Source organism: Rhinolophus sinicus, linkage group LG03, assembly GCF_036562045.2.
Source record: "Rhinolophus sinicus isolate RSC01 linkage group LG03, ASM3656204v1, whole genome shotgun sequence".
NCBI classification, from domain to species: domain Eukaryota; kingdom Metazoa; phylum Chordata; class Mammalia; order Chiroptera; family Rhinolophidae; genus Rhinolophus; species Rhinolophus sinicus.
In genome coordinates, this window is record NC_133753.1 from 29,658,685 (window position 1) to 29,685,860 (window position 27,176).

A 27,176-nucleotide genomic window follows, 5' to 3' on the forward strand; every position below is an offset into this window, starting at 1 on the left:
TCATTAGTGATGTTGAATATTTTTTCATGTGCCTGTTGTCCATCTGTATGTCTTCTTTGGAGAAATGTCTGTTCAAATCCTCTGCCCATTTTTAAATCAGGTTGTTTGTTTTTTTGTTGTTGAGTTGTATGAGTTCTTTATATATTTGGGGGTACTAACCCCTTCTCAAATATTTGTAAATATTTTCTCTCAGTTAGAAGGTTGCCTTTCGTTGTGATGATGGTTTCCTCTGCTGTGCAGAAGCTTTTACTTTGATATAGTGCCATTTGTTTACTTTTGCTTTTTTTTCCCTTGCCTTTGGAGTCAGATCCACAAAATATCACTAAGACTGATGTCAAGGAGCTTACTGCCTAGGTTTTCTTCGGAGAATTTTATGGCTTCAGGTCTTACCTTTAAGTCTTTAATCCACTAATTTTTGTATATTATGTGAACTGGTGGTCTAGTTTCATCCCTTTGCATGTGGCTGTCTGGTTTTCCCAGCACCATTTATTGAAGAGACTGTCCTTTCTCCATTGTATGTTCTTGGCTCCTTTGTCATAGATTAATTGTCCATATCTGTGTGCATTTATTTCTGGGATCTCAATTCTGTTTCATTGCTCTGTGTGTCTATTCTTGTGCCAGATTTAATTACTATATCTTTGTAGTATAGTAAGTCAGGGAGCATGATACCTCCAACTTTGGTTTTCTTTCTAAGGGTTGCTTTTGGTATTCGGTTCCATATAAATTTTGAATTATTTGTTCTAGTTCTGTGAAGTATACCATTGGAATTTTGATAGGGATTGCACTGAATCTGTAGATTGCTTTGGGTATGACAAACTTTTAATTTCAATAGTAATTATGTTTGTAGTATGTCAGCTTAAAAATAACTTAAAATCCTGGGGGGCGGGGGTAGATTTTGGACAGGAGTCCACCATCCTCACAGAATGCTGGCATTTTGAATAAATCTGCTTTTCTTTCCACCAAAACAAAATAAAACAAAAACAAAAACAAAAACAAAAATATCTTAAAATCTTGAACTGATATTAAATTACTTAATAATCATCATATACCTAGATGATGTCTAAGTAAGATAGAACACTGGATCATTGATTACTAATCATGATTTTAAGTTAATATACTTTTGGTTTTCAGTTAATATATTATATTTTGCTTCTTTTTAAAAATATATTATAGACTATACCTTTGGGTTATGTTAATGGATGTGTTTTTTCATCTTTGCTACATTAAGAAGGTATAAAAGGCATGTGTGTGGCTGTAGAAAGTTGCATTCTGTGTGTTAATGAACTTTGCTAGTCTGCTAATATGCTTACATATGATTTCACAATGATCTATATCCCCTAGTTTTTGCTGTGAAATAGAAATTAGTTTCTCCTTAAATGTTATAATGAATATGGGTGATTACAACTATGCTATGGGTAATAATGACACAGAAGTATAATTATGTGTGTTCTTCCATTTTTCAAGGAAAAATAATATTGTTAAAAAAAAGTTCAGTTCTCAAAATGTTTGTTCTTCGGACTCTTTAAATTATATTAAAATTTATTAAGAATCCCTATAGCTTTTATTTATGTGGGTTATGTCTATCCATATTACTGTATGAGAAACTAAAACTAAGAAATTAAAAGAAGTGCACTGTACACCTGAAGCTGAAGCTGAACAATAATGAATGTCAAGTACAAGTTTATATATATATATAACAAGAAGTGGAGTACAGCATTAGGAGTAGAGGCAGTGGAAATGTAATGGCTCTGTGCGATATCAGAGGAGTAGTACATGGGGGTGGGGAGTTATCACTGTGTGAGGGATATAAATGATAAATGTTTAACTATTACATTGTTTTGTACACCTGAAACTAATAAAATATTTATTTGTGGGTTAATTTGTATGTAGCGATGATGAAGCCATTTCATGTTAATATAAGTAATTTACTTTTTTGTGCACTATTTTATAATTTTGAAAATCTCTTTAATGTTTGGCTTAATAGAAGTGAGTTGGATTCTTATTTGCTTCTGCATTCAGTCTGATGAGTTGTCACACATTATAGAGCCTCTGGAAAAACTCAGTGTACATTCACGAGAGAAGGAGAACAAAAATGCCAAATAAAGTCTTAGTTTTATTACGAAAATAGTTGTGACCTTGCAGACTAAAGGGAATTCACCTAAAGGATTTCAGGGCCCTCGTGGGTCTGGGGACCACTCTTTGTTCTAATGTAAAGTGTAAGTTTGTTCAAAAATATAAAACAGCGGGCCGGCCCGGTGGCTCAGGTTGTTAGAGCTCCATGCTACTAACTCCGAAGGCTGCCGGTTTGATTCCCACATGGGCCAGTGGGCTCTCAACCATAAGGTTGCCAGTTCAATTCCTCGACTCCCGCAAAGGAAGGTGGGCTCCGCCGCCTGCAACTAAGATTGAACACGGCACCTTGAGTTGAGCTGCCGCTGAGCTCCCGGATGGCTCAGTTGGTTGGAGAGCGTCCTCTCAACCACAGGTTGCTGGTTCGACTCCCATAAGGGATGATGGGCTGCGCCCCCTGCAACTAGCAATGGCAACTGGACCTGGAGCTGAGCTGCGCCCTCCACAACTAAGACTGAAAGGACAACTTGAAGCTGAACAGCACCCTCCACAACTAAGATTGAAAGGACAACAACTTGACTTGGAAAAAAGTCCTGGAAGTACACACTGTTCCCCAATAAAGTCCTGTTCCCCTTCCCCAATAAAAATCTTAAAAAAAGAAAAAGAAAAATAAAGTTCTTTAAAACAAAAATATAAAACAGCATAATAAAGAACAAAACTTTGAAAATGACTTTTATTTGCCTTGGTTTATAATACCTATGTCTGAGAAATAGGTATTACACCTATGAAGCTGAGAAATATATTAAAATTACAGAAAGTTCACTCAGGTTGGATGAGCTTATTTCTTTGGTTACTGATTAATGCTTTCCTTACGATATGAAAGGTTATTTTCGTGTGTGTAATCTGCCTTTTTGTGCTTTATATTTGCTTGATTGTGTCTTTAATTATTTAAGACAATAAAGAAGTGAAGAACAAAGTTTACTCATTTATGAATGAGCCAAGATTATTCACAATCATGTTACTTTCTATGCTTATTTTAAAATATTTTATTGTTGCTTTAAAAAATTACGTAACCAAGTAGTGTTTCTCATTTACCTATGATCCTATCTTAATTAGGTGCCCAATTCTTTTTTGACAACTCTTTTGATTTTGCCTTCTAAAGATCATATCTAAAGAAAAAAAATCAATTTCAGAATAGCTTTTACAAACAAAAATACCTTTTTTACAAACAAAGATACCTAAAACTATCTTTGAAATTTCCTAGAAGGTCTCTAGAAAAATCATAAAGGTTTGTTCTTTTATCTTATAAAAAGGGATATTAGAAATAATTAAGTTTGTCTGATATGTTACCATTGTAACAGTTGCTGTCATATCTGAGAAGAGATGCTCAGTGTGCCTTAAGGTTAGATTCACATAAGTAAAATGTTACTAATATAACTATTTCAGAAATTGTATGCTTTATGGGAAGTGCCTAGAGATTTGACAACACCCTTGCTATCCATAATATGTTTTTACCATCAGGGAAAACACTGATAAAAATTTTTATGAAACAGTTACATACTGTATCCCAATGGAGAACTTTATTCATCTTCTATTCTGATATTACCGATTACAGTAATAAATTAAGCACAGCCATTAAGTATCTGTCATCTAGAGCAATTTTCAGTTTTACTCTAATGCTTGCATGAACGCTCAGCTATAAGCTACAGTGACTAGTTTGTATCTGTAACAAAGATTCGGAGCACTAGGAAGGAGGACTGCCACAGGTACTCTGAACTATTGACACTTGAAAGGAGAATCTCCTGGGTACAGGCTTCTGAGATGACACAGCTGAGATAACTTTCATATAGTACCAGTGGACTGTGTCAGGAATCCCAGGACTCTTTACATTGGAAGCAGATGGCTTTTTGAAAGCAGACTGCTAACCCAAGATCTAGCATAACAAGAAGGACATAGGGCTGAATGACATGACAAGGAAAATTTTATTGTATTTATTTGTATGGCATATTGTTTATTAGTTTTAATATTCTATTGCTGTATAACTCCAGATTTGCAAAACAAACTCAAGAATGCCTATATAGTTCCTTACCACTCTTGCTGCTAAATAATCAGGGCAAGCCTATGAGGCCAGCCTTTTTTTGTGCTCAATAATTATCTTTGTGATTATTTTGATCACATGAAGTGGGGAGACACTCTCAGGAAAAATCAAGAGACTCTTAAATAGCAAAAAACAAAAAACCAAAACAAATGAAAAACAAAACTGGGTGTCCAGTCTAAGTGTATTCTTCTCAGTTATATGTACCTTTCATTGTTTTTGAGCTATTTTACAGTTTGGCAGGTTGTAGAAAATTTATAGCAACGAATATAGTTTTTTAGTTTTCAGGGCAAAATGTAGATACTGTTTACCTGAAAATTTGAGTGTTTTATAAAAATGAAAACTCTTTGAAACGTCTAAGTGGGGTAGGGGGAGGTGGAGATGGGGAGAGATTTTGAGGGAAGCAACAGTGGAAGTCATTTTTATTTGGCTGAGAAGAGGATAGAGGTTTGTGGGTCCTACAAACAGCAGGGACCCCTTCCCCCACCCAGGCTCCCAGCGTCCCCATGCTCCCTGAGTTGCTAGTAGAACCCAAAGAGCAAAGGCCTGAAGATCTAATGGCACTACAAGGACACTTTAGATGTATCCAGTACAGACTGGTGACCAGCTGTGTCTTCCTGATGGTCTGTTACCTCTTAAGTCCCTCCCAGTCCTTTGGCATAATTCTTGGAGGGGGTGAGCCCCAGTAATGGCTTAAATAAAATTTCCTGCCAGTTCGGTAGCATGGGCGCTCATAGTAGGATTTAATTTGAATCGAGTAAATGAATTTCTTGTGTACTTGAGTTTCTGCACTTAAGATTCATCATGCCTGCTACATAATGCTCTGGATCTTTCCTTGATGTCCCTGTCTTTCCAGTGACTGGTTTCCAGTCTCAGCCCTTGAGCTCTATCTCTTATGCTTTTCTTTCTTTCTGCTATTGAGGTACACTGGAATTCTTTTCGGGAGTAGAACTTGCAGGTTGGCAGGAGTTTGCTGCATGTATGCTTTGTTTCTTTCTTCCTGGTTCCCTTTCTCTCATTCCCACTCAAGGAGGTTGGAAGGACAATTATTAGCTCCTATTTGGAATACTAAGGGATGCCCAATTCCTAAAACTCCTTCCTAGTAACTTTAAGATTTAGTTTCTCTTACCACACAGAGAGTGAAATAAAGAAAAACAATGTGCTTTGCTACATTGGCTCCGTTTACTTGGGAGCAAATCCCTAGGATGAATGACAGCGCTGTTAACACTAATAAAGACGATTAAGTTTGAGAGGTGTTCTGTCCTCACCACAGCTGAGCCACAATTGCCTATGCATGCTACAAACTTGTTGCTTCTTTAGAAGTATCAGAAAAGACAAACTTCAGGTCTGCCAACTATGACTAGGTATTGTCCCACAATTAAGTTCATTAGTATCCAACATAAATGATACATGACACACTCCTGGAAATAGGATTATTAACATTTAAGTACTCTTAACTTCAGGGTTTGCTCTTGTGGTACTCAGAATGCCACAGGCAGCCTGATGGTAATGAAAAGATGTGCTGCAATTACTGCTTATGGATCCACTACACCGCAGACCTCAGCCCCTGGCCTCTGTGATCTCAGGAGAGGTCAGTGGCGGTTTGCTCCACCTGGAATGAAAGACTTCTAAGAGACTGAGGGAAGACTAACCCAGCAATCTGCCTGCTGGAAGGAGAATATCTGCCTACACTTTAATACCTTCACTCCTGGATGTAACTTGAGATGGCAGTCTTGGACTGAGAGTCTCTCTTGTCCTTCTATGGTTTTAGCAACCGAGGTGCTCTTCTTACACACACTGAGACTAACATTGTGATTGGGAGGCAGGTGTTCTCTATTCAGGCTACCGAATTCTGACATTTGTTCTCAGAGCCAAAGAGCTCACTGCCCAAAGAGTCAGGTTATAAATTTAGGCAGTTTTATAGCTAGAGAGTGCAGGGACCAAGAACAATTACCCACATAAGATCTAGCTAAAAACCCATCAAGCTCTTGCAAAATATTAGTTTTAGCAAAAACTGCTATTAAGACAATCTTTTTATAATTTTCAGTTCAGTCACTAATATGAGATAAAAGAAAACATGGAAAGAGATTATAACCTGGCAAAACATTTTGTGACCTGAAATATTATTGAGCCAAGACATAAGGTTGGTTATTGTAGTTAAGAATATTTTGCTTTTATAACATTATTCAGTGGACCCAATAATCATCATGAACAAACACATTTCATTAATATATATAAACTTGATACTGAGATATTCAAATTGTGATTTTATAGGACTAAGCATATACCATATGAAAAGAGTTAGTCTTATAAAATCCTATATATATTTATATATGTTTGTATTTTATTTTCATCATGGTTATGATTATGATTATTGTCAAGAGGAGCAAAGGAATATCCAATCCCCTCTTTCTTCCTTGTGGGGAGCTAAGGGTTCTTTACCAGGTTTGGAACACGTGGTGGTGGGGAGAGTCATCAATAAATTTAAATTTAAGTAGACGAAAGGAGATTGGAGCTTTACTGCAGGGGTAAATAGTACACATAAAGGAAGTCCTAATGTAGTAAAGCTGAGTGAGCAAAAAGCCAGAAATCTCCAGGGGCAGATCGAAACCATTCTGCAAGTTGTGGGATTCTCTGTGATGCTCTTGAGGTAAGCTCTCTGATCTACCCACACTGCATCCCTTTTAGAATGCCCAGAAATTTCTGAAGCCTCATAGATTTTCAGCTTTGTGGAGGTCTGGTTGTGGATACCAGATGTTTACCAGGTCACAATTAATGAACTATGCAAGATTATTGCAGTGGATACATTTTCATGAGCCCCATTTTTTCATACCTTTTCCCCCATGGACACACCCCCTGATGTGATGATGACATCAGCACGACTGATACCCTCATTCAAGGCATTGAGTAAGTCATCTGGGCTGGAAGAAAATAAAAACAAATACTTTAACACACTAGGAAAAGATCTTAGATATAGCGCCAACTTAACACTAAACCACGTTATTTACTGAGTAGGCATTAACATGAGTACAGCACTACATTCTGTATGAAGTGGGAATCAACAGGGTCTCTGCCCAACAGGAGCGTAATTCTTACCATGGAGAAAGAATTGCAAGTGTGGAAGCAGTGGCTATTAGTACTCCCACAGGGTTTTGTGCTCTGTCTAACAAAGCAACATAACAAGGGGAAACAGTGAGGTGTTGGTAGGCTTTCTAACCATCCCGGTTTGCCTAGGAATATCCCAGATTTAGTATAGAAAGTCACATGTCCTAGGAAATCCCAGACAAATCGGGACAGTTGGTCACCCTGTGCTGGAGAGATCACATAAGACTCTTTAGAGGGAATATGACTTACGTTACTTAGGTCTTGAGAAATGGGCTGGATTATTACAGGAGGAAAGGAATGGGAAAGGGCCTTGTAAGCAAGAGGACCAGCCTGTGATGAAGCCTGTGGTGTTTCTAGATCATTGTGAACTATGTCGAGTGAAGGACTTGACTTACAACAACTGGGATAGGTGGGGTAAGACACGATTTTGGAGGGCCCTCATGCTCAAGAATTTGGATTGCATCTAATAGGAAAAGGGTGTGGGGGTTCCCTAGAAATATGAGGAAGTGGCAGGTGTTTATTGGGAAAAGACAGGGTAGAGAAAAAAGAAGGACGTCAGAGACCGTATGAAATATTCTGAGAGGGTAAAGGACAGGATGATAATTAGGGACTGAAACTAGGCAGATTCCTGACAGTCAAGTAAAAAGACAAGTGCATCAGGCCCCTTGATTGCACAAGTCAAAGGCCTGGGAAGACGAGATGGAGCAAAGTCAAGGGTCTTATCCTCTGGATGTCAGAGGGTTGCAAACGCCTGACTTGAGATTGATCAAGTAAGAAAAAAAATGCAAGGCATCGGGGCTTATGGAGGGACAGGAAGGCAGGCAGTAGCTGAAAGGGGCTGTTTAGTTACTATTTTAAATTCCTAAAAGCTACTGGGCAATGTGCACTGTACTTTTACTTCCCTTCAGATGATAGAATACAGAAAAGGTGCCTTTGAGGAATATTTGTCCAGCCTACACCCTTGTTTTCTGAGAACTTCTTATTCTGTAGGGAAGGGGTGTGCTTCCCTTTCTCCCCATGGATATTTAACATGTACATCTAAAAAGGGAGCAATTACAGCTTCTGGTTTTCGAGTCCTTGCTTTCAGTTCCTCTTGAGGCCTATTTTGGCTCTTGGGTTCCATGAGATAACACTACATCGTCCCATAAATCCCTCCTTAGCTTAAATTAGCATCAGGAGGTTTTTGTTAACTTGATATCAAATGATGCTTCAATGAGATAGCATGTGTTCTCCCAAATCTCTTGTGGTAGTGAAGTTTATTCATGTCCCTTTACATTATTTGATGGGAGGAGGGGGAGGGAGCAGGAGGAAAAGGAGGAGAAGAAGAAGGAGAAAAAGAAAAAAAAAATTGTACCTAGAACATCACTTTTTATCCAGGTGTGACAGAGGTAATGCGAGGAACTTGAGATTTACCTGAGAGGCTACCTTCACAGGCTCTAAGAGAGAAGCTAGTTGGGAGGTGTATTAGCACAGAGATTAAGAGTGTGAACTCTGGAGTCAGGCTGCTGAGTTTAAATTCTGTTTCTACACTTGCTAGATGTAGAACTTTGGACAAGTTGCTTAACCTCTCTTTATGTCAGTCAGTTTTCTATCTATAAAGTAGGGACAATATAGGGTTGTTATGAGAATTAAGTGGCATAATACATATGAAACAGTTTATGGACTAGTACCTGGTACAAACTAAGTTTCAAGAAGGGTTAATTGTTATTGCTGTGGTACTGACAGACTTTTATCATACAAACCCACCTAACAACCTGGCAAAGTCCAACTTTAGCATGCTTGGCAGTCTTCATTCAGGAGAATATCCATGATTAACACAGAAGAAAACCATAGACTAGGCCTCATATACATTCACACAGCTACATGTGTAAAGGCCAAATGGCTCAGTAGCAAGCGAGGCCTGGTTCCAGCCTGAATAGCTTCATTTACTATTAGGTTCTCTTACTGGATTTGGATACAATTCTCTTTCTCCTCAAGCACTGGTCTGTCCATGAGTGTACTGGGGTTGCTTGACTCTGGGGGGTGAGTTCCCAAGAAGAAGAGACAAAAGTAACAGTTTGAAAAATCGCTCACATGAGGTTCAACCTACCAACATAGGGACCCTTTAAAGTCATCCTGTTAATTGCTTATGCAGCCAAAAAGGATTCAACGAAGGTAGGATTTATGTGTAAAACATAAAAAAGTTTTAATAAAGTACCTGACATGGATTCAAAGTTAAACTAGTTGGGCAAACATTTTAGAAGAATTATATTCAATAATGTTGTATTTAAAGTATTTTTGAATTAAATATTCTGAACAGGTATTTTACCAATCTTTTCCATTTTGCTTTAGGGAAAAAGTTACCAAATGATTCTTTTGTGTTGAAATACTATAAGATATGCATGTGATGGGGTCCTGATCACTGTATACTCAGAGTTCCAGGCCGCTTGCCTTGCTGGACCATGTTATCATTAAACTGAGCCAAATGGCGGGCCTATGGAGTAGATGGGAAAGACATCACATACATGGGACAATGTGGAATGTGGTTCAGGTGAATGGACAATGAATATTATCTACAAAACACACATCTGTGCTAGTATAAAGAGACATTAGCTAATTTCACCAATCTTACATAATTTGTAACATGTTGACTCTATAGGATTACGGTAAAGCCACTGGAACAAAGCAGCAGTGACATGCGCATCATCATGGTATTCATCTCTGTAGGTGGATGAAGGTCCTGGGACAGGCTAGCTGATGATTGCAAATACATGAGCTCTTCAGCGATCTCTTTTCTTATTCATTGTTTTCATATTATCTGGGAGATCATTTCCCCCACCCCCCGCAATTTTGTAAAACTACAGAGTCATCAACTCTCCACATGAAAATTTCTAGTTTTCAGAAATAAACTAAAAGTGATTTAATACTAAATCCTTATTATAATTTATCCTGTTTCAAATAATATGCTCAATGCTACAGAATTTCTACTCTGGTGGATTCACAAAATCACCGAATGTCAAAGTTGAAAAGGTCTTTGGGGGTCATTATATTCAGGACAACAGCGGGTGCATTCTTTGGGTCCTGTCCTTCTCTATCTCCCTGTGTTCCTCTCTTTGATTCTACTCTGTTGCATATTTCTAGCCTCTGGGATCTAGTGAGAGATCATGGTTTAGAAAAGGGACAGGTACCAATGTATGACAATAGTCAGAGGATCCCTAACTTCCCTATTGTGAGGGAACAAATGTTATAACTACAAATGTACAATATGTGAGGTAGATAGAACAGGCATTATTATTATGACGATGCCCATTTTACAGAAAAGGAAAGTAATATCCAGAAAGGTAAAGTAGTAAATTAAAGGCAGGTAGAGCAGTAAGAGGCAGAGCCAGGACTAGAAGCTCTGGCTCCTTGTTAAGTGTTTGCTCCATCCCACGACCTAATCAGAGTGACTGTCTAGTATTTTTAGGCATATGACATGTTATACAAGGCAAATTCTCAGGAGAATGGACCCTTGTTCAAAAGCATCAAATAGATAATGAAATATTTCCAACATAAGATAATAGCATATTATACACCAATGTATCCATCTCTCAGATTTGACAAATGCTAATATTTTCCCATATTTACTTCATATTTACTTTTTTAGTTTTAAGAAATAAAAACTGAGTTTGCTTTCTAAGACTAAGAGATTGCACTGAATAATGATAAGAGGAATAGGTAAAAAGGATTATAAATCATGAATATTATAGTTGGATAAGAACAATTCATGATTTTCTAAGTTTTCTTAAGAAAATAGATTATAGTTATCAGTTTTCTTTAAAGAAGGAAAGTAAAACTATAAAACATTATAATCTGACCTTGTCATATAATATGAGCTTATATTATATAATATGACCTTATATATGACATTACTTCTTATATATAAGATCAGTTGATATTTAAGAATAAAATTAATGACAATAACACTCATATTTTAAAAGAACAATATACTCTCACACCTATGTGTTAATTTTTCAATTCTATGAGGTACACAGGGCAAGAGAGGACACGGAGGTTCACAGGACGTAGTGAGAGGCTCAAGATAACCTGACTCTTAAACTACGGTAATAGTCACATTTTGAAAGACACAGTTATACATAGTATACCTTCAGATACAAGCTGCTTATCATTATCTAAATATATAAATCATATTTGTGTATGCCAAATAATGATGATTTAAAAACAACTTGTACTTTTAAAATCTTACATCTCTTTTCACCATTGCCACTAGAGAGGATAAAGCTTTCTAGATATATATGAATAGCATCCCTTTTCTGAAACAGCAGCAGATCTAAAGGCGTATTATAATATTATTTAATTCTACCTTCATTAATAACCACAGTTTTAATTAGATTTGGGATGCTGATTAACCATTTATTTAAAGACAAATTGAGTAATAGCATGAACAATCTTGATTTACTAATGTTTTGTATCCATTTTCACTGAAATTATCAAGTACCTATGCATTGTTCTCGTAGAGTGCCAAATATTATATGAAAGCATTCTGTAAGAGAGTTGATTTAGTACTAAATGGTAAAAATTTAAGTACTAGGTAACAGAAAATAGAACCATTAATTGAAGGCCTAAGTGTCACAAAGTCTAGAATCTAATTTTGTCTCTATTGCTGAGATGACTCTGAAAAACTATCATTTTTGGGGGCCTCATTATTCTTATTTGTAAAATGAGAACATGTGAACTAGGTCCTTTCCATCTCTAATACTCACTGATTTAAAGCACTTGCAGCTAACTGGGATCCAGTTTAAGTACAAAGATTATCATTTTTAAGTTGACCCAGAAGTCTACCTAAAAATTACTAAGACTGCCCCATCCTAGAAGGCTGGGAAAGCTCAAACCTTTACAATTAATGTCCAGGAAGCACAAAAGCTTTTATCCCCTGTAATTCAAGAGAAGACTGGCAGCTTGCCTTTGGTGCTTTGCCAATTGAGGAGCTGTGACTTGGTGCCTTTACCACTTGTAATCCTTTTTTCTACTATAACTTTATTCCTATTAAGTCCACGGTACCCTAGCAGCTTCCTGAGGGCTGAGGACAAATAAAGTCTCAGTAGGCAAGGAAAACACCAGTAATCTAAGAAGCCAGCAACTGGAGCTTGGAAGAATAAGCATAATATTTAGGACAGCTCATAGTGAAAAAAACTGCTGGGGAAATATAAAATTTTAACAACACAACAACAACAACAACCAATTAAAGCACTAATGGAAATTCACTTACAATATTAAAAGGATGTTCTGAAACAAAAAACATGATTTTTCAAATTTTAAAATTTGAAAGTGAAGGTGAATATAATCCCTGTTGAAAACTCAATCAATGGCCTGGAAGACCAAGTGGTAGAAATATCTCACAGGAATGTACAAAAATACAAAATGATTAAAGTCATGTGGGAAATAATAAGAAACTTGAAGGACAGAGCAAGAGACTGACATTTTACCAGTAGGAATTCCATAAGGAGAAAAATGAACTAAAGGAAGGGGAAAATAGAGGAAAATTTCATTTAATTGAAAAGACAGGCTTGGGGATTGAAAAGATTTACTGAGTTCCAAGGAAGATTGATAAAATATATAAATACCTAAGAATGCCCTGGTAAAATTTTGTAATTTCAAGGATAAAGAGAAAATCTTACAAGCTGTCAGACAGAAAGATTGGATTTACTAATAAATAAAAAATATATTGGCTTTGGACTTCTTAACTACAATGCCAAAAACTATAAAACAGTAGATTAACATCAACATACTTTCAGAAAAAAGGTCTGTAACCCCCAAATCAGACAGCATTCACCCATCAGGATAGAAAAATGATATTTGTGAAAACACAAAGATTCAGATAATAAATCAACAAGTAATGTTCTAGAAAAATGAATCAAATCATAGATCTCAAGAGAGGGGAAGATAAAGAGGAGCGGAAACACTAATGAAACACACACACATTTATAAAACTATTAGCTAAATCTACAATTTAGATAAATAATTAAATAAACCAAGAATTATAATATATGTACTAAATATTGATTTCCCCAGAAGTTGCAGAGACACACTGCAAAAGAAAACTTAATAATAGTCTAGAATTAAGAGCACAATTGTAGCAATCCTACCTAGAAGTGGATGGGGTGGGAGGAGATGGGGTAAGTGAAAGTATTCTAAAGATCTCGCTGGTATAGGGGATGCATGGAAAAAATGGGAATGCCTTGTAGGAGAAATACAGTTAGCACCTTTTTAAAAATGTAAGAGTGGAAAAATGTATATTTGATTATGAGTATCAGAAATTGGAAGGAAAGTATGGGGGTGGGGGTGGGGGTGGCATAACTTCCCAAATAATAAAGAGGTAAAAGGGAACAAGTAGCATCTGGATCGAACCAACAATAGGAAAAAGGACAAGGAGAGGTAACAAAACTGTATGAAGAGTAACCATAAAGTTTAAGATAAACATAAACATAAAGGAAAATAAATCAAGGGAGTTAGTTATAGCAAACTTCATGGTAAAACAAAATGAACTTTATGCCAGAATCAGGATTACAGTAATTTAAGGCAGATGCAAGATTGAGATTTTTTTTCTTTAAACTCAAATCCCACTTGAATGTCATTACCAAGGGATACACTTAAAGATGAAAGACTGAGAGTAAAAGGTAGGGCAAAAAGACACCAGGAGGCAATGTAAATAAGCAAAAAAGTAGGAGTGGTATATTAATGTCAAAGTGGAATTTAAAGTTAAAAGAACTAAAAAGTATAAAGAGAGGCAACAAACTGTGATCAAATTCAAATTTATAAAAATGATATAATAATATATGACTTTCACAAACAGGGTTTCATTTTTATCTAAGCTTCTTGATTGCCCTGACAAATCCCTGCACATTGCACATTGCAGGCACTCAATAAATGAGCTGAATGAACCCTGGCCTCTACTCAATCTCTCCACAGCAGGTTTGGGAATGAATGATGTACAATGATTATAACTATAATGATATTATGGACAAATAACAGTGTCTCTGGATGGAAGAGGAGCTACTACTTAACATTTCTATAATCATAAATAGTACTTTCTTTGAAAGGTTGTCACGTATAAGAGGGAGTCAATTTATTTGGTGTTGCGCCAGAGGGCAGAATTAGGACTAATGGAAGAGACGGGGATAAAGACTTCGGCTCAGTGTAATGGAAAAACATCCTTATCATAACAGCCACCCAACAAGAAAATGGGCTGCCTCACGAGGCGAGAGAGATCCTTTTCACTAAAAGCATCACACAAAAACCTAATGGCTAGCTGTTAGACATTTTCTTTAACATTTCCAATGGTGAAAGATTAGACTAGCTAACATCAGAAGTTCTTCCAATTCTAGGATATTGTGATTCTATGGAAATACTGAAAATTATATCAATATAATGACTCTTTTCTCTTCACACATAGACTGAAGCACAGAGGGAGAAACTGATTTGAGCACTGCAACATAATATTCATCTTGTAGAGAATACTTTTCACCCTCTCACTTTTTTTAACATCAGAAACATTCGACTATTTGAGTTGAGTGAAAAAAATACAATCATTTTTTTCTTCCCAAAGCTATGACATTCATCTTTAACCTGGGAGATGGCTGCCAGTAATAATGACAACACTCTCTGTAGAGTTCTAACTTAATCAGATGCTAAAGAAGCTTAAACTTAAAAGAAAGGCAAATAAAAGAGGAAGTAGAAGTACATCTCAAAATAAATCTGAGAATGAATGTGGCTTGCTCAAAACTTCATGTACTGATCAGTTTCTGTGAAGGAAGAATATGTCAATGATGTCTTTTGACTGTTACTCTTTTCAGATTTCAGTGGGCTTTGGGGACCCACTTTCAGTTCAGGCTTTTTTGCTTTTCAGAATCTGTATCTGCCTTAAATTACTAGAATCCTGATTCTGGAATATATTTTTTTTTTTTTTTTTTTTTTTTTTTTTGCTTTACCATGAAGTCTACTATAAAATTCAAAACCGAGACAGAGTCTCTACCCAGGTTTAGATTTTATGTATCTCAGACACAGCATTCAGAATGCAAATGCAGTTTTATTTTAAAATATTTACTACAAACACACAGATGGACAACAACTGCTAATTAGTTTCCTGTTGCATCTGTTACACCAACTGTGAGCTGTATCATTTTAAGATGAGTGAAGATGACAGTGAGAGAGTGAGAACAAATTCTGGAATGGAAATTAAAGAATAATGGCAATTGATTATACCAAGATAACAGTAGTTCAGGACATATCCTAACTTCGTCAGAGGTCAAAGATAAATTCCTCAGCTATAAATATTTTCTGTGTCTACTTCACGTGTGGAATCAGACTACATACTACATATAGCCATCACTCAGTCCTTCTTCAGTCCCACTGGGTATTCAGGCACCATGGAGTCACATCAAGACGGAGAAAGCATGGTCTCTGCCCTTAAGTTCACAGGTAGTGCAGAAAACATATGGCAAAATTTTAGGAAAATGAGTGAAATAAGCAACGGAATTAATATCATTGATTGAATTCAAATATATTAATTAAAGTAAAAATGCATATAAGGAAAAATAATACAAATGTTGAGTGGGGCATAATGATAAAAATTGATTTGGGATAATTCGGAAAGGCTTTCTGGAAAATATTATGTTTTATGGGGGCAGTAAAAAACAATTTGTAAAAGTACAGTAAAACCTAGAGGTTATTCTTAGAAGAATCAATAGCATCAACTCTTAAGGATTAAGAAAGTCAACTGTATAGCCACTAAAAAGGTCTGTCACTGAGAGTGGAAAGAATCTTGTCATTCAACACGTTTGTTAAAGTAGAAAGAATATTTTTGGTTAATCAAAAGAAAATGAGAGACCTCTGCTGATAAATGATCAGAAAGTAAATCTACTATGTTGATTTGAAAAATACTACTTGGCATTTTAAGCAAAGAAAGGGAAGCAGGGAGTTTAGAAAGATGACAAGAACCCATTAAATTCAGACCACATTCTCCCTGATAATTAGAAATTTCCACTTTTAGAACATTAGATAAGCAATAGGACGTTAGGATATGTTTTGTTCACAAATTGTAAGATGTAAGGCACTGGGCTTTGCCCAAACAATCACGGTACTGTTAACTCTATCTTGATAATTCCTGCTAAATGTGTCAGTTTTATAAAAATCCAATTTGCTATCTCAGTGCTTATTCCCCTTCTGTTCATGCTTTAATGTGAAGAGGCAGCTTCACAAATTGGCAGCAGCAGGAGCAGGCAATTCAAATCCAAACACCATTTACGACAGAGCCAAGCAAGCTCAGCATGACTGGAGTACAGCAGGCTTCTGTGATGGCACTTTTCCAGAACGGGAACCCTTTCTTTAATTATGGGAATTTCCCAGCCCTTTAGGCCTTGACAGGCTAGGAGGTCCAAGTCAGCAGTCTGAAAGCTGTATTACCAAGCTGTTTTAAAGCTGGGGTAGAAGTGTGAACAGTTCAATAGTTAAAATCAGTTTCAGGAATGATATAAATTCAATTAATGCTGAATTTTATTTTAAAAAATTTCCCCAAGTGGGTTCTTCTGTATTTGGATCATGATTACTGCTTGTTATTAATATATTCAAGAGATAAAAGTATAAGATCATCTATTTAAGCCTGAGGAAACAGCTCCCTAACTTCTTAAATTAGAAGCTTTCTAAATCCATTTGGCATTCTGCCCCTGCCCCCATTTTATTTCTTTTTCTTCAGAAATATAAAATGAATCATCCCAGTTGTAATGCTTTATACTACCTTTTATGAGGATGTGTCTTAGTGACTATGCGATTCTGTGGTCAGTGCTATACTTTCTGGTCTGCTCCTATGGCTAAGGTTTTTGGATTAACTTTAAGGGACCGTGTAAGATTCTTCTGGACAATCACACAGTTGGAAGTTTTAAGTTCAATGGAAAGAGAGGGTGATACAGGACAAGATGGCAGGAGATGTACTCCTACTAAGTGCTATGGAAAGAGAGGGTGATACAGGACAAGATGGCAGGAGATGTACTCCTACTAGATGGCAGGAGATGTACTCCTACTAAGTGCTATGGAAAGAGAGGGTGATACAGGACAAGATGGCAGGAGATGTACTCCTACTAAGTGCTATGGATATAGTTACCAAGACACACCTTGTCCTAGACTTCATGGACTTATAGTCTGGTGAGAAAGTAAACACCCTAGCTCAATATGAACAAATTCTTTTTCCACTCTGGTTAGACTACGCAAAATAGCAATTTCTCTAAGAAATATTATCAGGAAACTGAGGGAAAAAATGCGAAAACAGAGAACCACATATGTGCCCAAATGAACAATATCTTAACCAAACCTGGCCACAATTGTCTTGGTTGGCACACATAATTTTCTGTACTTATTTACCTTATTTATTTAAATGTCCTCATTTGTCTTAGACTCTTTCCCTACAGCTGGGAAACAGTAGCTTCTGCTTCTTTAGGAGGACAAAAGGAGGCTAACAGGTTATTGCACCAGCATGGGGAAAAGAAAACTAGGACATCTATGGACCCAGACTCAAGGTAGAAATAGGATGAAGCTTAAAAGTAGTCTATCCCTGTAAACTCACACTAATTTGTGCCAATTTGAAACCTCTAGGCTTGACTAGTGTCACATTTAGGCCATACTCAGTATTCACCCCTTTCCTTTCCTGATACTTCCTGGCATTTACTGAGTAGCTACCATGTGCTGGCACTGTTCTAACTGCTGAGAATTAAACCATGAATAACTTGTTTTATATGCCTACCAGCAGCTGAGGACAGCAGTTGTTTTATTTATTATTTTTACCCCTCCTATCAACATAACTTTGCATATTGCAGATACTCAACAATGATTATAACATGAATAAAATAAACATTTAAAAACACTCAAATAATTGTGGGTATATGCTAAGATTTAGTTATAAAGATGTTCATCATTTACTTACACTTAGCAAAGTGAACAGAATACATTTAAACCAGTATAGAGGATATTTGGACTTAATAACACACATCTCCTAAATAGGCTGGATCTGGAGGGAACAAGGAGATTAACTGTCCCCTTGCTGTTGATGGCTTTTTCTCCCCTTTCATTTCTCAAAAACCTTTTTCTCCCTTCCTTTCTCTTAAAGTAGTGTCAGAGGAAGTTAGATAGTGAATAGGGGAAAGGTAAGATTAGAAGTAGCCATTTGTGAATTGGGGTCATTTGTAAGTTGAATGAATGTAGGTCTGACTACCAAATTATCATATATTTACATTGTGTGCCTGCTCTCTTTTCCTTCTCTTTCTCTCCCTCCCCTCTTCCCCCATAGAAGACACTATGAACTTGATATAAAAAATTATCCAAAGGTAATAAATGCTGCAAAAGCAGCCCCAGCTATTGTGGGAGGAAAAGTAAAGGAAGAGATTATATAAGGAAAGGGGCTTTTCTCTTTATGGAAGGGCGAGTTGTGTATTTTACAGTGAATAAAAACATTATTTAGGAATCTGGAAAGAAAACTTATGATAAAGCATCCTGCCATTTTTGCCCACTGTATATCACATAAAGAGCTCCTATTTTGCAACTCAAGTCCTTATAATTAATTTACATATACACAGTCAATATTTAATTCAAAAATTTAAACTAAGTTATCCTCTATGGTTTTTGAAATGTTCACAGCTACTACTTACTTAGGGGTTTAACTTATTTAAATGGATAAAACCTTTTTAGTTCATTAACCTTAATATTAATGAATTATGGGTGCTAACCCCAGTTGAAAGAGCAGCAAGGTAGAACAAAAGGAGAAAGGACCCTGGAGTTAGACAGGCCTGGAGTGGAATTCTTAACTCTGCCTTTACTAGTTGCATGACTCTGAACAGGCTATTTAATTTTTTTGAGCTTCAGTATTATTATCTACAAAATGTGGATGAAAGACTTACATGGCTCTGTTGTTCACTGAAGCTTAAATAAGATAAGCCAGTGAAAGAATGTAGTAATAGTGCTACACATATAATATACTGGGTACTCAGTAAAGATTAGTGTCTCTTCCTAGGTAAAGACTGACATGTTTGTAGTGGGGAGGCTGGAGAAAATGGATATGGATTGGGTGCGGAGGAAACAGAGGAGTGAGTAGAACTGAATAATAATTATTTTATTCATCTCTGTAGTACCGAAGACTGGTACAATGCCTGACATAGCATAACCCTTTATAAAAGTTTATTGAATTATTATAGTATGCCTAGCCATATATAATAAAACCTCAATTCTGTCACAGGTATATAATTTGCACCTTAGAAAGATCATATTGGTAGCAGAATAAGGGTGAGTTAAGAGGGGAACAAGACTTGAAGCAGGGAGATGAGCTAAGAAGCTGGCTCATATATTCAGATAAAAAATAAATGGAGCTCCCAACTAAGCAAGGATGGTAAGGATGAAGAGATGGGAATGCAGAAATACTGAGGATGGAAAATCTATAGGCTTTAAATATAGGGGTGAGTGAAAGGTAGGACATATGATGACTTCCATTCAGGCTTCTTCTGGCTTGGGTCACTGCCTAGATGGTGGATGGTGGTAGCAGTCACTGAGATACATAACGAAAGGAAATGGAAGATGGTGGGGAAGGGCAGTGAGAGAGGTGGGAAATGATGAATTTAATTTTGGACATGCTGAGTTTGCAGTGCCTACTAAAATGAAAGAAGATGCACCTTGTATGCAGGTGGATCTAGTCATGGAACTCAAAACAGAGATAAGGTTTGGGAGCCATTAGCATAAGGAATTAGAAGTTCAAGGGTGAGGACACCTACATGGGGACACCTACATTTAGGGTATGAGCATAGGAAGAGGAGCTATAAAAGCCAACAAAGGATAAACTACAAATGATGCATGAAGAAATAGAAATGGTGTATTGCATTTTCATGGTAGAGAGACCTAATAGTTGGGGTTTGCAGGGATTTTATTTGATTAATCACATTGACATTCCTCTGTTTTATTGTTTGTTTTTTTAAATTGTAAATAGTTTATTTGTAACAAGCATTTCCTGCTGCTAAAGACTTATGAGCACCCTGCAACAATTTTCTGTTCTATGTAATAGCTTTCACAGTGTCTTTGATTTAATCTCATTCTTTTTAATTCTACTTGCAAATCTGAGCTCTGGAACTTTCTAAAACAGTTTTATTACTAGACTGTAATTTATAGTACATTTCTAGCAGATGTAATTTCAAGGGCAAGATCTATATGTTTTAGCTTTGTATCTTCAATAGCCCTTGGCTTAAAATTCCTAGGAGATGCATTATTAAATTTACTGTATCCTAGTTACTTTCTGTGATCCATGGATCAGCAGCTTGGCATCCTTGGAAACTTGTAGGAAATGCAAAATCTTGGCCCACCTGATTTGCTGAATCAGAATCATCATTTTAAATAAGATCTCTAGGTGATTTACACAGGTACACAATACTTCCTGACTGAACAATGAATAAACAAATTGTATTGTTCTTATTTCTAGTCCATCTCCAATTTTAGCCCATGTGATATACCTTGGTCAAATTATCTCTCCAACATAATTATTTTTTATGTCAATTCTGCTGGCGGGGAAAAGCTCCAAATATAACTAAATTGGGTAGATCTGCCTGGGTTGCAAAGCCTTTCAAAAAATCTGACCTCAATTTCTAGGGACTTTACCTCCATTATCCTCTTTACCTCCCGTTCTAATCAGTCTGGACTGACCTGAGTGGCTGTTCATTTCTACTTCTTTATTTTATTTTCTGCTTCTTTCTTTCTTTATTTTTTTTGTTTCTATGTTTTCTACTTAACACACTCTTTTTCTAACTATATGAGGTGTGACAATTAAGTTCGCAAACTTGTTGCAATGATGTTGCTAACTTTTTTTAATATCGGAGGGATTATTCATTATGAATTTGTATCAAATGGACAAACAGTTAACCAAGTTTACTATTTGGAAGTGCTGAAAACACTGCGTAAAAAAGTTAGACAAACTGAACTTTTCGCCAACAATTCATGGCTCTTGCCTCACAACAATGCACCAGCTCACACGGCAAGGTCTGTGAGGGAGTTTTTAGCCAGTAAATAAATAACTGTGTTGGAACACCCTCCGTACTCACCTGACCTGGCCCCCAGTGACTTCTTTCTTTACCCGAAGACAAAGGAAATATTGAAAGGAAGACATTTTGATGACATTCAGGACATCAAGTTTAATATGATGACAGCTCTGATGGCCGTTCCAGAAAAAGAGTTCCAAAATTGCTTTGAAGGGTGCACTAGGTGCTGGCATCGGTGCATAGTTTCCCAAGGGGAGTACCTCAAAGGTGACTGTAGTGATATTCAGCAATGAGGTATGGAGCACTTTTTCTAGGATGAGTTCACGAACTTAACTGTCTGATCCTGTATAAACTATTCATCATTCATGTTCTAGCTAAAATTGCACCTTTATAAAACTCTGACCACTCCAGTCAATATGATGCTACTCTTCTGACATATTTATATTTATTATCTTGTCTTCATCATGATAGCAGAGAATTGTGGACTTAAACTTAGGTTCTATTTACACCTCTGCCAGTAACTTGTATAATGCTGGACAAATTCACTTAACATCTCTGGGCTTCAGAATTTGTCTTTTTAAAGGAAAACACTAGGAAACCCAAAGTATTGTTCTCCACACAATGTGAGAAAATGTGTGTCAGGGAATGTTATTTTAAGGTACACATAATATTATTTAAAATGAGTACTTTTAAAATCTTCACTGTACCCTCTTTTTAAATAAAATGTACAATAAGCAAAAGCAAAATTCAATCCAAGTATGTTACAAAGTCTTACTCTTCAATTTTAACATTGTTAAAATTATGGTTGGTGCTAAGAATAAGAGCTGAGAAGTAGAATCATACAGAACTTAAAAACCAGACTCAGGCCTCTTTTTTTAAAATACAAGAATAGAGCTGTTACTCCCTACTCTCATCTGTCATAGCTGAGTAAAGGGCTCTGTGCTTGCTGACATTCTTGAGCTATTTCTCTCTCTACTTTAAACCCAGGGTAGTTTCTCCCATGACCCTGCTTGTTTCCCTGGAGAGCCTCACATAGAGGCTTCTGTATAACAACATCTGCTTTCTTTAGTAAACGGCTACATAGGAAAGAGAAGAATGAAGAGGGAGGCAACCTTCATAGGCCTGAAGATTAAATGTACCTTGTTTCTTTTGCTAAACTCCCAGCACAGATTTCCATTAGGACAGTTATAAATTCTTTCCTCCCACATTCCACCCTGCGTTCTCACCCATTACTCTGGGCCTCTTCAATAGAGCACTCTAAGACTGAGAAAGTCTAGATTTGCATCAATCATATTTTAAAAAGCTGTTCTCAGTTTCACGTAAGGTATTTCAATCTGAGAAAAGTATATACACTGGAGATTTGTATAGTCTCAGAATTGCCCATATCTTGCTTATAGTTTTGTTGTTCTTTATGTGCTGTTTTCAAGATACATTTGGAATTCCATGTAATGTCTATATTGTTAGGAAATGTCTACCACAAATTAACAGTGTGGGCCCCAGACAATTAAATATTAGCATATCAACATGAGCCTTTCAATGGTGTTTGGCCTTTATAGTAAGGTAATGGCAGCATATATAGCAGTTTATAAAGTAACCTTTTTTTTTTAATATACAAAAATACAACAATAAGAGGAGAAAACGAAAAGAATTACACTCCAGAACAGTTTACAGTTAAAAATGACAAAGAAGAAAAAAAAGAAGTTCCTTTTATTTTATACTAGTCTTTAGGGCTCTTTGATGCACTTGGAGGCCAGGCTAGACAGTGGTGGGTAGGAAACAAACCTGAACAATCTACTGAGTTTGTTTTCTAGAGTTTCAAGCCTGCTCCATGTTTTTGGAACTCTTGGATTTATCCTATCTCTTCTCAGAAGTTAACTTTTGTCTTCTTTAAAGGTGTATCTGCATCAGCATAGTTTTTAGTTGCTTGAAGTTTAATTTGGACCTGGTCAGGTCCAAATTAAAATATTATTCCCCCTCTTTTATCTTCAGTGGGTTCTTTCTACTTCCTTATCTGGGCTAGGAAGCCTAAGTCAGGGTGATATCAGGTAACCTGTGACACTGGCTTCACTAGCATTGGTTCTATGTTGGCTGGTTACTTAGCTTTGGACTTCTCAAGAACTAAACATTCAGGTAAATACAAGTGGTGAAGAATTTAAAAACAATGACGTTTGAAAATATGTCTAACAGCCTCTACTCTAATGTACTCAAAGAAAGAAAAAAAGTCAGGAGGAAAGAAGAGAACTTTAAAAGGTGAGATGACATAAAAGCCACTACCTTTCAGGGTACTGGCGAGATGCTGTGTCCAAGTTTTGGACTGTGTTATGTCCAGTTTGAGCCTAAGCTGGGGTTAACAGTGTGAGAGCATACCTGGTGAATGGGAGGGCAGAGCCTGTCCTGGGAAAGCACTCATCTTAAGGGAAGAAAGGTCAAGGTATAATGAGCTTTACTCAGCGACAAATGAGAAGGGAGATTATGGGTGACAGATACATCACATTATCCACCGTGTTATCAGATTTGTCTCCACCAGGCCGATGTTTCTGTATCACTAAAAGCAGGCACACCTCTGGTGAATTGGAAATCGTGCCTGGAGAAAGATGTCTGAGCAGCGGTGTGACATGGAGTGGGATTCTCAGAAAGAGCAGACTTGCTTTTGATCACATGTGAGACACAGCTGCAGATTCACAGAAATACTTGGGGAATTTAGCAGAGGGTTGTGCTAGTTTAGTAAATATGCTCTTAGAAATGGGCAATTATAGTCAATGAACTTCCCTCTGAACTTACAAGTGGGTGAAGCCTGGAGAAACAGGTTATAAGGATACAAAAATAAATACAGAAGTCCTGGAAAACAATTGTACTTAATCTTCAAGAATCAGTTAGTGCTGATTGGGCTGATTAATGCTGATGTGACATTCTCTCTTACTTATTCTTCTCACCCACGTCTTCCCTGGTTGTCTTGAAACAAGTAAAAGTGTGAATAGGAATAGAACACCATCGCCATTAGTTGCACTAGGATAAAGCCAACAGTATCAAAAAGATCCCTGTAAATGTAACATATCCATAGGAGACAAAAATACTTCTCATGTTGTAATAGGCATTCCAGAAAAATGTCTGTCCCTAAAGAACATAGATATCTCCAAAATTCTGTGGCTTCTGAAGAATAAAATAAGTGAAAATTATGGTATTTAATTTCTGTCTATTTAACAACAATCCCACCTGGTTAGTATTCTACAAATTCGTATTTGTACAATAACAACTTCAAAATAAAATCCAGTACTTACTTGTCTCCCACAATTCCCAAGTTGATTGTGGGGTAACCATGTTCCTGAATTGTGGCTAAGAGGGTTGAACGATTGCTGTCTCGAATCTTTCCTGGTAAGAGGTCATCTTCAGGATTTAGCAGCTACAAAGCCAAAAAAAAAAAAAAAAAACCCACAAATTATTCTCTTAGAATAATGTTGCCTATTGTTAATGGAAAAAAAAAATAGATCTAGTAAACAGAGTTTAGCATATCTAGCACCTACAAGAGTATTTGGCATGTAGAAGATATATGCTCCAAGGGTCTTTGAATAAATACTGAAAGTATCAGAGAATGAGAAAATGGTCCTCCAGCAATTAAAATGTTTACTAAACAGCAGGCCAAATATCACACCAGCTTTGGTTACGATTTGACAATAGTGCTCTGGAGATGCTGGCCTTCCCAGGGCTTGCTTACTGGGGCAAACTAAATAAAACAACTTTGATTTTAACTCCTAATATTATTTTACAATTTGCCTTTCATTGAGAATATCTGAGGTAGAGACTACTTGTATGTGACATAATATTTTCAGATCTGAAGAGAACGATTATTTATCTTTTCTTTGAAGCTTTTGATCTCTTTTCTGGAGTGGAATCAACAGTACCTAAGAAGTTAAACTTATCTGAAGGAGAAGGAGATAGACATCTTGTCTCTTTATTAGCAAACTTAAACAAGTGATACTTAACTACACATACCCACAGTTCCATGACTCTGAATTGAATCACCCTTTAGAGATTTTATATCTACTATTTTATGTCAATGAAGAAAATTATAAGAAGCTTATTATTCTATGTTAGGATGTTCCAATGAGGCAGTGTGGTATAGTAGGAAGAGCTTGGGATTCAGACAAGGTTCAAAGTCAAGTTGCCAAACACGCCATACCTTAATTTTCTCATTTATAACTACCTTGAAATGTAGTTGTTAGGATTGATTGAGATAATGAATACTCAATTAATATAAATGTACAATAAATGAGATTCTCTTTGCTTTCTTTATGATATATGATATTGAAAGAACATCTGTTTTCCTGTCAATTGTTCTCATATTGTTACTCCTAGATGCTAGTACAGATGGAATTAGTTTATAATGTGAACACTGATTTAATTAGATTATAAAATATTTAAGAGTAGGGGGTCCTTAATACACACACACACAGTATACAACTGTAATTTATATATTAATTTTAAGATGTACTTTGATTTCAGAAATACTATAAAACAAAAAATGTGCATCTTTGAAGTGAGAAATTCTGGAATATTATCTTAGGGGGTTGAAGGCAAGCCTGCACATTTTAGATGCTTCCTCTGTTAATACCCAGGACTTCATATCTCAGTTCTCCCAAACAATAACCTCTAATCCCTTCGGTTTTCCTTCTGACTTATTAGCCATACCATGTGTCCTTACCCTTAGCTTTATGTTAGAAAAGTAGCAGCTTTGCAACCAACTGTCTGTCCCCTTAAAATAGCTGGAGAAAAACTGATTGTCTTATTCAGTGTCATCTGGGAGTCTTCTCTTCAGATACTGTGCTAATTTAACTTAATCAGATGCCATGTGACATTGCAACCCACTTTCATCCTTAGTCACTGGCAGAGCTTTGAAAATTGCTATTGCAGTGTTAATATAGATTAATTTTCTGATCTTAATTAACACATGGTTATTGAAGTCATTATAATTTTATAAAGGTCAAGGCTTGCAGCTCTTTAACTTCATTAATTAGACAACTTGTTTCAGAAAGAAAACTGTGAGTTATATAATTTTTTTCCTCCCACAAAAGGGTACCCAACAGCATCTAAGTAAGTGTCCTCTATTATTACAGTGTTGTCTTTGCCATTCATGCTCCTCTCTGCTATTTTGCTGTAAGTTCCAGAAATTACAGAATAATTAGAGATCATTGGAAAATGAGTTATTTGTCTGTAAAACTGACATAATAAAATAATAGCTATTTAAATGAGGGTATGGGATTTATAGTGTATTTTAAGTATTTTAAAGAAAGCATACAGAATTGAAGGATGACTATAAAGCTGAATATACTAGAATAAATCACAATATTTCCCTTTAAAACTGATCTTATTTTCTGGTATATGATACTTCTGGTCATCTCTAGAATGATGTCTAAAACACTATAGTTAAAACACAAAAGAAAAAAACAATACGAAGTAAGACAAAACATAACCCATTATCTCTATACCTTGTTACTTTCTTATTTACCACATATTAAATTTCAATTTCCTGTTTCTGTTACTGTCAATAATACCACTGTCTTCCCAGCTTTCAAGCATTTAACCTTTGATACTTTTTTTTTTTCCTTTGTAGTCCACCATCTTCCCAAAGGTTTCAATCATTAAGAACATCCTAATTCATCTTCTCCTTGATCCAATGTTTTCATTCACTCTCTTACCTATGGCCCCCAACCCCAATTTTAGGCATTCAATATGTCCGAATTTTTGGGAAAGCCATATCTTGCCTACAAACTCTTTCCTTCTGATAAATAACACAGAAATACCAACTTGCCAAACTGTACTATTACTTGCATAACAGATAAACTGTACCAAACCATGACATATAACTCAAACTA

The 27,176-nt window shown here is 36.3% G+C and overlaps 1 protein-coding gene across 33 annotated transcripts in view; it reads right to left on the reverse strand.

Annotated features, from left to right (window-relative positions):
- The window catches only part of GPHN (gephyrin), a 428,300-nt gene that overhangs the window by 25,886 nt on the left and 375,238 nt on the right, over positions 1–27,176 (reverse strand). For all 33 annotated transcript variants that reach the window (XM_019733621.2, XM_019733618.2, XM_074327335.1 and 30 more), the window contains 2 exons: positions 24,585–24,706; positions 6,999–7,086 (listed from right to left, as the gene is read on the reverse strand). In XM_019733621.2, the coding sequence (XP_019589180.1) occupies positions 6,999–7,086; positions 24,585–24,706 (210 nt within the window). The remainder of the gene's footprint in view (positions 1–6,998; positions 7,087–24,584; positions 24,707–27,176) is intronic.